The sequence below is a fragment of the Melanotaenia boesemani genome, chromosome 3 (genome assembly GCF_017639745.1).
Source record: "Melanotaenia boesemani isolate fMelBoe1 chromosome 3, fMelBoe1.pri, whole genome shotgun sequence".
Classification (NCBI taxonomy): Eukaryota; Metazoa; Chordata; class Actinopteri; order Atheriniformes; family Melanotaeniidae; genus Melanotaenia; species Melanotaenia boesemani.
In genome coordinates this window covers 7,678,921-7,692,278 of record NC_055684.1, presented here as the reverse complement: position 1 = coordinate 7,692,278, position 13,358 = coordinate 7,678,921, and the positions used below count along the sequence as shown (strand labels likewise).

Sequence of the window (13,358 nt, the reverse complement as noted above, 5' to 3'; positions counted from 1 at the left end):
TATTTATGACTTAAAAAGCACGTTAATAATAAAATGCATTTATACAGTATATATATCACATTCATAGAAACTATAGACCAAACACAATTATGTCTCTTTTAGAGCAGGTATGTTGAGAGCAGCAGAAATATTCATAGCCGGTTCTGGACTAATCCCACTGCCAGCTGTGCTTCCCTGCAGGCTGTGATAACAAGCATCATATTAAAGATTACAGTAGGTACACTGACTCAGCCCAGCCTAATTACACAACACACTGCTTTTTATAAACGAACGTGTTAACAGACCACCATGCACCGTAGCGTGTGGCGCATGCTCATGTGTGTGAGCTGTGTGTGTGACCAATCGTGTGGGTGTGTGTTTCCTCATGAAAACAACAGGCCAACTGACAAGGCTTTCATCATTATTAGCAGCCTACATGCTGTTGTCATGAATTATGCACACACTACTGAGCAGTTTCTACAGCGCATGTAAACACACATAAATTCTTGACGGTAACATCCAGACAGGTTTTCTCATCGTAACCTTTTGCAGGTGAGAATTAGTTTGTGTGATAACAGAGAAGTCTTTACAAAGCTCAGACTCAGGGGAGGAGCTGATGATCTTGCTTCTGTCTGAATAAAGATAAGAGAAATAATCTCATGGAATTAAGTAAAAAGCTCTTCTGTAGTGAAAACTCCTGTTTGCCCAGGGCACCTGCCAGCCTAGAACTGGCCCTAAAGCTAAATCTAGAATGTTAGAACATTTATGTGGAATTCATGTTGGACAGCATCACTGTTTTTTGGACCATGTGATCCTATGAAATGAAGGAGAACGAGAAAATCTGCATCAGCTCTCAGATCAATGCAGAAAACCAGCAGTGGTTCCTGCCACAGATGCTTTAACAAATCACAAATTCAGTCATGAAGAAATGAAAAGATCCTCACAGCTATACAGATGATATACTGCAGAGTCACGTAAGTTCAGATTTCAGAGTTAAGATCTGGGTACGGGGTTAGAAGCAACATCACCCCTCTTATGTCAGACTGAAATTATCTAAATTTGACCCTTAAAAAGAACAGTTCTCCTGTCATGGCTGACCAGGTTGACCATTATAGGTAGAGGAAAGATCTTCTTAGATCATTATGGTGAATGACCCAGTAGATGTCATGGTCCAGTAATGTTAAGTCTGTAAAGTTAGGACACTTCCCCTGTTTGTTGTCTTACTGGTTCATCAATCTGCCACTTCTCCACAGGCTGCCTGAGTGTGCCATACAGATGGTGGAGGGGGATCTACTGACTTGTAATTCCAGATTAGGAGTTTCAGGGCAAACATGATGGGCAGTCCTCCCTGATACACTGATACACCTACCAAAATGGGATAGCTTAAAGTACAATTAGCTCAACATTTTCAGTTCTTCAGCCCCCAGATTAGGTCCATAACATGTGAATAAGAGTATCTGATGCCTCCCTGCATCTCCAACATGTTGGACCCCATTTCGGTTCCACTGCATAGATCTGCCATGACCCACTAGACTGATTCAAAAGTTTTAATTGTATTAATCTCATTAGTTTATTTATTTAATTATTTTTTTATTTTTTTCATCACATTATGCAGGATGTTGTTCAATTCTTTGTCACTAAATTGTTGATTTTGGTGTGTCTGCCATATCTCTTTACAGACGTTCTCTGCTCACTTAAAAAAAAGAATCGTTGGGTTCCAAAACTGGTGCTTAGAGACTGAAGCTCCTCGAATCAGTATGCCTGGGTTTGAGTCCTGGCCTGTGGCTGTTGGCTACACGTCTACCTCGCTTCCTGTCAAGAACTTTCAATTAAAGACCATTGGTTGCCCGAAAGAAGAATAAAACTAAAAGCATGTTATCCATGTGAGAGTTTTTACTGTGGTTCTGCTAGTCTTTCTAGTATATGTCTCCATCCCTTCACACAGTTTGCACTGCTGGACTATATTACACTTGTGCTTCAGTTGTATTTTAAGCTCTTTTCACTTTGACCAATCATGTTGGGAAAAGTTGTGCAGGTGCCACCCAACCAGCTAAACAACAGGATGCCTGATCCATGACTTCATCAATGATGTGATTCTCAACTTCTTCAGTCTAAGCACACATCGATGTAGAGCTAATCCTCCTCTGTTTAATCTGTAAATAACATTACTGTTTGAAAAAGACTCCAGTTTTCCCCCCGTCACCCCCTGTTTTCTGTGTTTGTGTATTAACAGAAGTGGTTTCTCCTTGATTTTCTTCAGCTGGTAAATTTGAATTTAATTTCCTCATCAGTGCCTGTTGCTTATCTGACCCTGCTTTCCTGCCAGACTCTGCCACACATAGTGCCTTATCTTAGTGTTTAATATTTAACTCTCACAGATTCTCTGACAATCAGTCTTGCAGTCCTTAACCCTTAAACGGCAACCATTTTGCTATTTTTTGGTCTGCCTGCTTAATTTAATACAAAATACATGCAGAAGCTCCACCCTTTTAATCCCAGTCAACATCGAGACATTATGTTTTCAGGACAGCGTCAGTTATGAGGCTAAAATGATGTAAAATGAATGTATCAATAGATATAGCAGCATAACGACCAACCACAACAAAAAACAGAATTTATAACTGACAGTCCTTTGTGGGAATAACACACAGATCAGCAGTGACCAAGCCTTTACTCATCTACATATCATTCTCTCAGGTCTTGACTTTCAGGAGAAAAAACACTGAAACAAACCCACAACAGAAACTTTTTTTTTTTTTTTTTTTTTTTTTTTGCTATTTACATTTATTTATGCTACTATTTACCTACTATCTTCTTAAAACCAACTCCAACTCTACTGGTTTTTGGCGCCATCGTGCATCACAAACATCTTCTTGGATTTTAGAACTTTCTGCTCACTTGTTGATCCTTGGCTGCTTCTGATTGGACATTGCTGTCATTTTAAGCTCTCTGATTGGGGGAAAGCTTGACAGGAAGTGGTTTCATCATCAGTTCCAGGTCAGAATAAAGGTATGTTAGTGAAAGTGTGGTAGTGATCCTTTTTATAAATAAATAATAGTGTTATTATAGATAATTCATTGTGGATTTTCCATATAGTCTTTAAATAAAAACTACATTTTTCGGCTATTTTTTCAAATCTCCTGGGTAGAATTTAAATGCCTGTAAAACCTCCATAGATCACCTAAAGTGTAAACTATCCATCACAATTTACCTCACAGAATTACACATTACCGTTCCTGAGAAAAGGTTGCTGATGTTATAACCAATGGTGCTCGGGGGAGCTGGAGATCTAAGAAAGTTCAAATTTGGATCATAAAAAAATAAATGAATAAAGCAAAAAGAAGAGCTTTGGAAAATCTGGGTGTAACAAGTCCAAAGAAAAGAATGAAATGTGTTATGTTATTTGTCTAAAGTAGAAGAGCCTCATTACAGAAAAGCAACAGAGTATCATGATGGAGACCAGCTTGGCTCAGATTCAGGTGGGTCATGGTTGTAGCAGCTGCAGCCTCCAGCCTGAGTGGGCTCTAGTAAACTCACTTTCTACACACTCACTTGAAAGCATTGATCTCACTTACAATGCAACCTCTGGAGTCGCTGATGGCCTTGATACATTTTATTCATTTTTTAATATTCTCCTCAATACTTGAAAAGACACTTTGATGTGCTAATTTCTCTTTAAGCTCACAATGATTTGTAAAAATGACAAAAACGGGATTGAAAGTGAAAGAGGTGTAGAGCTGCAGGGCAGGAGAGAAGCGAGAAGTGGATTAATCAGATACTTATTGTGGTGCAGAAAATGAGCAGACAGATGGCCCAATTGTGTTGTTCAGTTGTGTGTCTCACCTGGGCATGCTAATTCCCCAGGGCCTGATTAGAAGTGGAAAAACATGTCAAATAAAAACAATTACAGAAGAAAATGAGAGAAAACAATATAAACAAAATAAGAACTCGTGTTAATGCTCTGAATGCTTAAAAAGTAAATACAGTTTATGATGCAAAGAAACTGTAGGTCACACAGCTCATTACTCTGGGAGTCTACATGCATTCAGGCTGTGATGTGTTTGTGTGCACGCTCTGCCATCTTGGCACATCGCTGTGGTAATGATGTACACCCAGCCAGACATAAAAGCGATGTGCAGCGAGTGTGACTGAATGGAAGCTGAAACTGAAAAAACAAGCCAAGTTTAATGAAGCAGCTCGAACAGAAGGAGTGTCTATACACATGCACACATTCACACACACATACTAATATTTTCACAAGTGGACTTTTCCACATGTTGATTTAAAAAAAAGTAAAAGAAGAAATTTTCACCAAAACCTCTATAAAAAACACCATTACACAAAAGAAGCCACATTCCACTGCAGAAACTTAGCAGTTCATACTTGCTTCTTTATTTTTTTCACAAACATCTTTCTGACTTCATCTGCTAAATACTTCAGTGTGCATGTTGTCTTTGAAAGCACAGGTATCTACTGCCCATCAAAAAATAAAACACTTTACCTGGATTTGACTAAGCAAATAGGTAAGTCTTCCATTGGAGGATTCTTGCGTGGATGTTTCAGCTGCAACAAGTTGTTTAACCCTAACTGATGGCGTGAGTAGGTTCTTGTTTCTTAAACAACCATGTAGGAAATTCAGGTGGGTCCTGGTTGGAATGTAGGGAACAATCATCTTTCAGGAAGAAATGTAGTCGGAAAAACGTCTTCAATTATTGTGATCACTTAAAGCTTTTTGTGAAATGAATTGTTAATATATCACTAGTTGAACTGCTATGTTTAACCTTTAAAACTTCACTAGATCTACGGCGCCCCCAAGAACTACTGCTTATATCATCCGCTCTGTGGGGTAAATTCTGATGGATCGCTGTGGTGATCTAAGGAGTATTTCCAGTCATTTATATCCTGTTTAGGAGGTTTATAATATAGCCACAAAATGTAGTGTTTATTCAGAGACTATATGATAAATCTGCAATGAGTGATTTATGATAACACTATTCTTAATCACATTTTCATCATTAAAAAGATCACTTTCACTATTATGTTGCTAAGAGAGCTGGTGTCACAAGTAGATAATTGTTTGGGTGTCGTAAGTATAACAACGAAAGTGTCCAACACATTTCCTGATCGTGTTTCCTGTGGAACACCATGACTAACTCTGGTTAGAGTCCCAGACCAGAACCCTGTGAAACACCATGACCAACTCTGGTAAGCGTCCCAGACCAGAACCCTGTGGAACACCATGACCAACTCTGGTAAGCGTCCCAGACCAGAACCCTGTGGAACACCATGACTAACTCTGGTAAGAGTCCCAGACCAGAACCCTGTGGAACACCATGACTAACTCTGGTTAGAGTCCCAGACCAGAACCCTGTGGAACACCATGACCAACTCTGGTAAGAGTCCCAGACCAGAACCCTGTGGAACACCATGACCAACTCTGGTAAGAGTCCCAGACCAGAACCCTGTGGAACACCATGACTAACTCTGGTTAGAGTCCCAGACCAATGAGGTCATTGGTAACTTTAGCTTATTTAGCTTCAGTACTGGGATGTGAGGATTGTAAAGGTTTCTGTAAAAAGAGTTTTACACAGCAAGGGGGTTGTGTGACCTGAAAGGTGATCAGTCTGAGTTTAATCATTAATAATTGTTTATAGTCATTTAAGGTTTAAAAGTAGGTTGAAATAAATTGATATTATACTAAAATTATATTAGTAACACTATACTAAAATGGGAGTATCAAGAACTTTTTTGGGGAAAAAGGGATTTTCTTTCTTTATTTTTTCTTTTTTTTTTTTTTACATTTTTCTAAAACAAAACAAAAAAAAGTGAGAATAAAATAAATGAGCTATTGATAAGGCTTAGTGGTTATCTGTTTTTAAGACACGTATATGTTTATGTAAACATCCACAAATCATCATATAAATTCATCAATCATGGGGTCCACCAGTGTTCTAGTTTAGGTTCTACTAACTTCTATTCACTTTGTGTGGTAACCTTGTTAATTCCTCGTCTGCATTAAACTATTTTTGCTGACATTTTTGCTAACTATTTTGTTTGATGACACAAACTTGTTTTGTTGGTTTTGGTGCAACAAACTATCTCTTAATGTCAGGAAAACAATTATTTTTCATTCTAATGAAAAAAATAACTGTTGTAAAAAAAAAAAAAAAATTGTCCCAAAATGAATAGTCAGGAAATTACAAAAGTCAGCTATACAAAGGTTCTGGACAAATTTTCTTAATTTAAAATGTCATATTGATGTTATTTTAAAAGAAATCTGTAAATATTCCACTTTATTCATTAAGATTTCTTTTTCCACTCTCTACACTTCTCACCCTTTATAAAATAATATGTGAACCTCATTACATTATTGTTTTATTATATAATGAAACAACTTACATGCATTATTGTGGTCTAAGTATAATTCTATACCAGAACCCTTTTTCATCATTACAATCTCCTAAAGCTTAGCTATTAATCTAATGTAATCAGAATGGTGGGATGATTTCTTGTCTGCCTGTTGTATGTGTATATTGTTATAAGAAAAGAATAACCAATCCATATTCTGTGTACTTTCCACTTTATCTGTATAAAACTGGGCCCCATCTTTTAACCTTTAAGAATCTTCCTTGGGGTGACCCTTTTACCCTACTCTCATTGTAAAAACTGTCCACTGTATATGCTTTATATCTCTATATGTGTGAATAAACTATTTCACACTGAGTCACACTGAGATTTCCCATAAGAATTCAGAACTCATGTAATCATGTGTGAGATTTTCTCAGCTGAACAAGCTCAGAGTGGGAGCACAAAGACTCATTTTGACAGAAACAAATGAAAATAGGATGCTGTGATTTGGACAAACAATGGAAACTGTTGGGTGGAGGGTAATTACTGCATGTGACTGGAAACTAAACAATCATTACTGAAATTAAACAGTAATTTACTGATGTGACATAACAGTAGCTGAGCAACATTTACTGTTTTGTGCTCATGTCAGACTCTCTGTGCACACTTATATTGTTTATTGTTACTACCAAAATCCCCAGAAAAAACTTCCATCAACATAATTTAGTGCAGATGGGAGCAGAAAAAAATCTGAAATTATGACGGAAACGTGACCAGTCAAGAATACACGGCACCCTGCATTCACTAACAAAGCATTCTAAAACTGTTCCTGTTAAAGTCCCGATTTTATAACTTCATCATCTAACAAATTCACCTGAAGGACTGTTAGGCTAGGTTTACACTGCAGGGCATAAAGCTCAATTTGGATTTTTTTTTTTTTTTTTTTTCTGTGTGTTTTTTTGAGACTCCATTCACATTTCCAATTAAATAGTACTTGTATTTGATCTCCTGTTTGATCCTTATGCGCACCGAAAATGTCCTGCATGCCTAGAAGACACGACGACGTGACTATGAGCGTGCATGTGACATCTTTGTGTTTGCAGTAACACTGGAGCATTAAGTTGAAATTTTAAAGTTATTGTCCAACTGTAGCCAGTACATTTCCAATGGCATCGTTTTTAGGAGGAGATTACAAAAGAGGAGAGCCAGATTTTTGGGCATGGCATTTTGTGGAGTAGTGGCAGCAACGTTTGTACAGAGAAACGTGGGTAAGGAGTTGCAGCCAGGAGTGGTGGAAGAGGGATGTGAGCACCTTTACAAATAAGGAGTTTATGAACAATGTTGTGTATGATGTGTAGGTTGGATTAATGCGACCTGGCTGTTCAGACTGAAGTCGCATGGCAAAAGATCAGACACATATCGGATTTAGGACCACATATCCAGGTGGTCTGGGTCACATTTGAAAAAATCAGATCTGTCGTTCAGACTGTTATGAAAAGATCAGATACAGGTCACATAGGGGCAAAAAAAATCAGATTTGGGTCACTTCAGTCTGCAGTGTGAACCTAGCCTTAGACCGCTGTGTAGGGATTTCTCTGTCTACACAAACTGGGAAGAATTTTCACATTCCAGACAAAGACCTTGATCTGTTGTGAATTTTAATTTGATTGGCATTACTGTTGTGTCATGATGTTCAAAATCCTCAATCACAGAGTATGAAGGAGGCTTGAAACACCCTTTTACATGACACTGAGACAGTAAAATACAAAAGTTTATTAAGTTTTGGCCTCTCGCTTCCATGGTTACAAAGTTTTGGGAGGACAAAACTGCAAAGATTTGAGAACAGGTTCTCGAAACGCTCTTAAGGCCCATTTATGCTCGATGTAGAAGATGGTTACACAGCCAGACGGACAGTTTCGTCTGTCTCCTGTGTCAGTGACGTACGTAATTTGGTCCGTTTTCATGGAGCTTAGCTATCTGTCGTCACTAACACCACCAAAAATCATGGGGTCAGTGCTGAGCAGAATAACTGACATGTAACCAGTAAAAGAAACAAACCAGAGAAGAAGGAAAGGAGAAAAAATTCAAAGAAGAATGAAAACAATGGCAACTGAAGACATTACACAAACTGGTGAAGAAAGGCAATGGTGTGTTTAGGGTGTGTTGGGCAGTAGGAAACAACATTAGAGCGATGCACTACCATCACCAACCGGTATCTGAAACTCACGTCGGATCGTGGGTGTGAACTCTGCCCACTAGTGGAGGAATTGACTCCATGACAGCCATGGCAACATAAAAGATGGAAGTATGAGGACAGAGACGTATGACATTTGAAACAGACGTCCGTATTTACGTACGTAAGGGAGCATAAATGGGCCTTTAAAGTGAATCCTGTCTGTGTAAACATGAAGTGGATTTTCAGTCCAATTTGCATTTTCACTCTGCGCGGAGGTAGTTTTCAATCCATGGTTGAGTAAATGCAGCTTTTTTGAAATATCCAACAGGGAGAAATTGGGGTTTTGCCTGGAAATGTTGCCGTGTAAACAGGACCTTAATGTGTTCAGACATGCAGGCACCGATTTAAAAAATGAAACCTGAGGTCTCTGGTTTGTTTCTTTTACTGGTTGTTATTCTGACTGTGTATTTGACATTATAACTCAAGCAAAAGGGACTAAAGTCAGTTTTTGTGTGGCTGGGCATGACGAAATTACAGTCTTCAGCAGTGACACCAGTTTCACTTCAGCATAGACAGCCTCGTTGAGCAATATCACCTCAATCTGGTGATAAATTCAAACATGAAACATTTTGATCTTTGGGTAAATCCCTGTTTCCACAGACCAGTTTCAGTTTTATTCTTTTATCAGGCTGCTTCTCCAGCCGGTGCTGCAGGAGTAGGGGAGCAGTGAATCAGTACAGAATAATGAGACTAGCAGCAAATGTACTGGGGTGATGGATGATTAGGTGAGTGGATGCACGTGAGTGATGGGTAACACAGATGGAGATGGATGCAACGATAAAGGAAGCTGAGGACGTAAAGGGGATGCATGTGATGTGGCAGAACCTCTGAGGGGCAAAAACACAGAAAACACATAGAAAATGGGGAAGAGCTGTTGTTCCAACTGATTTATAATGTCTGTTTCCTTTTAACAAAAGAAAAGAAAAGAAAGGAAAGCTACCATCCATCAAGACAACAGCAGTTCAGGCAGGAAACTTGGATTTGCAGAGAAAACTATGTCTTAGATTTTTAATTAAAATTAAATTGAACAACTTTCTAACAAACATAAAGAAGCTATTTAACATCTCCCATATTTAACTGCAGTGATCTGGTGGATAAAAGGTGCGTCACAGCTCTACTTTTTAGCTTGTCAGGACAAGTGAATGGTAGGATTAACAAATATTTTCTGAAAATGAAATTCTTAAAAAAAAATTACTCAAGTTGAAAATGTGGTGTGTCTCCTTTTGTTGTGACCAGGCACCTGGATATGGATCCACATATCCAGGACATCTCTGGGTATGATGAACCCTAGAACAGGAGATCTTACTAAACAGAAACTCTGCACTGGTTGTCGACTTGTTGGACTCACGTTTTCTATCTCTGGATACTCATGTAAAACAAGGGGCATTGTTTGACCAATCAGAGTTGCTCTCAGGCTGAAAGAAAAACCCACAGCTGCTGCAGACAAAGCAGGAAGAACAATTGATTTGAATAAATTTACAGACTGTGTGCATAGAGCATGTAGACCTAATGATTGTACAGCCTGTTTGGCTAAATGAATTCTCTGCAGGTGGAATCTTAAAGCCTGCAAGAAAGATCCCTTTGTAACCTATCACATGCAGCTCTGGCTGCTTAAAACCATTTAAACCAGTAAGTCGACTTCCTATTAACATCATTGTTTGTCAACCAGGATTCAAAATGCTTTTTTAAAAGTGGCTGGGCCAACTGAAAAAAAAAAAAAAAAAAACATTAAATAGATGTAGATATGATTCTTAAAGTACAGATACATTCTGATATAGATCTGATACACTGAACTTTTACACTGATGGAGGAGGTGGAGGTATAATAGCAATAGAAATGTAGTAATAGAAATAAAAGTTTGTAGAAAGTTAACGGGAAGAAGTTTTTGAGTGATCAGTCTCTGTTTGAGGATGCATAACATCCCTACTGCTGACACACATCTGATGAAAATGCTTCTGTGTGAAAATCAAACATGGTGACAAGTTGGTGCAGCTCAGTGACCGTCCACATGCACATGTCTGCATCAGTCACTATACAAGCAAACTGCTACATCCACACAGTACCAAACATTTCAGGCTCCTGGACTCCAATATACAGTTTCCACTCGCCTGTCTCACTTTATGTGGTTTTAAGATGGGTTGTACAGATGCCTAAAGACATCTGCACTTTCCCCTGAAGCTCTTCCTGTTCAGGGTTCACAGGAATTCCTTTTTAGTAAATCAGCCAACTGATGGGGCTGCACGTAGTTACTTATCTCAGATTAAATAGGGTCATGAAGCCACTAGAGGCTGTCAATATTCAGTTGTTATGATAAAGTATATCAAAGGTCCATTTTCAGAAAAGTAAAAAAAGAAAAAATAGAAAAGGCTACAAGAGAAAGTTTTGCATATTTCCTGATTTCTTTTCGGTGCTTTAATACTTAAGATCTCAAGTCTCCACTGAGGAAGTGGTGAAACCACTTAGGAAAGATGAATGTTTCCAATGAGAATAGAATATACTGAGAAGCAATCTGCAACTCTGCAGACTGCAAACATGCATTTACTTAACCTCTGGTGTTACCATTTGAGACAAAAATAAATAAATAAATAAATCTGATTCCCCACCCCCCCATATGTGTCTGCATCCAGAAAAGCCTGCAGTACCATGACCGAACACTGGGGTACCTCCCCCCCAGATCCCATGGCAACAAATAAAACCCCATTTATTGATAAATGACACATTGAAGCCCCTATACTCCATGACAACATGTTTCCAGAATGGCAGAGATTGCCGTGACAGAGACCTGCTGTCTCTTGTTTTGTGCTTTGCTCGTTGCACCTGTTGCGTGAAACTAAGAGGAGAAGAGAAAAGTGATGCAGATCAGAGACAATTCACATCTGAGAGCTACTACAGTGGGTGGGAACAACATGTGCTCTTTCCCTCACACACACACACACACTTGTCATCTTCCAGCCGCTCCTTTTGTTGCCAACAGAGTCTGGTTTTGTAGTTTGTGTTGCTTCTGAAACCTGTTTAACCCTTTTCTGACATAGTTTAACACTGTCATTATTATTCCAGGATGATGAGCTGAGTGATAAAAAATAATAAAAAGGAAAACATATGATCTCATTACCTGTAACCTTTATTATTTAACTTTTAGTTTTTAGATGATCGTAGTTTGTAGTCAAATAAATATGTGATTTTTTTATTATTATTATTTGAATGGAAACAGCGAGCAGCGACATGACGCGACTGGAAGCAACAGTTGGCGTCATGTGGCCACAAGCTGCAAATGAAAGCTGAAATCACAGCTTTGATGGGTGTTCTGGCTGCTTTTTTCCTCGCCTCCTTCTCTGATCTTACCTTCTGCTGCCTCCTGGCCATGTCAGTGGGCTGTTTGGCGTTGAAAGGATACGCGATGCAGCGCATCACAAACACATACAGTTGCAGTCTCTTCTTCCTCTCCTCTTCTTCTCTCTGCATTTTCTCCAGGTCTTCTTTCTCTTTGTCACTTCCCACCGACGGGCTGGGGCTGGAGGGTCGGCCGCCGCCGCCACCGCCGCTGCCGCCGCTGCTGCCGCCGCTCCCTCGGCCCCGGGACTGGAGCCGACCACCGCCGTGGCTCTCGGTGGCTCGGCCCGGTGACAGTCGGGCTCCTCCGAGGTTCTTCGGAGCCGTCACCTCTTTACGCTCCACCTCGAGTATTTCATCCCCTTCCTCCTCGCTGGAAGACGGATCCAACATGCTGCTGGGTGTTAGAGAAAAAGTCAGAGAAACGATGCCGATCAGCTTCAGAGGGACCTCAGAGAACCTCAGAGGGAAGGACCCAAAGACCTGTAGGAACAGCTGGTCCGAAATCTACTGTGGCCACACTCGTGTCTTTTAGGAAAAACAAACAAAACTGCCTTCACGCGCGACAGACTGAGCAGGAAAAATAAAAATGTTGAGTCGAGTTGGTTGCGTCATGTACGACTCTGCTTGTCTGTGACAGAAAGGAGGGATTTAACTAGAAAGCACATTTAAAGAGGGAGGGGTCGCAGAGGGAGGGAAAAAATCCCAGAAGGAAACGCTGATGTACTGACGCTCTGCTGTCTGGAGGAGGAAGAGGAGGAGGAGGAGGAGGCTGCAGGAGGCTCGGAGCTGACCGCGGTGCTGAAACCCGACACCGCGCTGCTCTGAGCGCACTTCATCAGGCTCTGTGCACGAGAGATAAACGACCACCTGATGATCCAGCTGAGTCAAAAGAGGACAGGTGCACGAGAACGGAACCAAGAGAGCATCTTTCATAATAAAAGCTTGGCCACAGTTTTAAATCCAAAAACTTAAAAAAATGATAGATATAAGTAGACCTACTTCCTGTTACAACCTGAAATCCAGAAACGTTGGGACTAGATGTAAAATATAAATGAAATTAGAATACAATGACTTACAAATCTCATCAAACCACATTTCATTCTCGGTAGAACATCAACAATAGATGTTGAAATTGAGACATTTTACCATTTCATGCAAAATATGAGGTCATTTAGAATTTGTATCACATCTGTAAAAAGTTGGAACAGATGTAACAAAAGGCTGGAAAAGTAATTCAGAAAAAACTAGAGGAGAACTGGACAACTAATTAGGTTAATTAGCAACAGGTAGGTAACATGACTGGGGAAAGAGCATTTTTCAAATAGCACTGCATTAAAAACAGACATGATTCTCTGGAAATCCCTGCATGGACTCAGTGATTTCTGGAAGTGTTCCTGTCTGTGAACACAGTTCACCCTGAAATCCACAAATGCAGGTTAAAGTTCTGTCATGCAAAGAAGAA

General features: G+C 39.6%; 1 protein-coding gene across 1 annotated transcript in view; it reads right to left on the bottom strand.

Moving 5' to 3' along the window:
* The window catches only part of cadpsa (Ca2+-dependent activator protein for secretion a), a 163,217-nt gene extending 150,555 nt beyond the window's left edge, over positions 1-12,662 (bottom strand). The window contains exon 1 of the mRNA XM_041981494.1: positions 11,906-12,662. Within this exon, the coding sequence (XP_041837428.1) occupies positions 11,906-12,286 (381 nt within the window). The 5' untranslated portion in view covers positions 12,287-12,662. The remainder of the gene's footprint in view (positions 1-11,905) is intronic.
* Between the last annotated feature and the right edge of the window lie 696 nt (positions 12,663-13,358).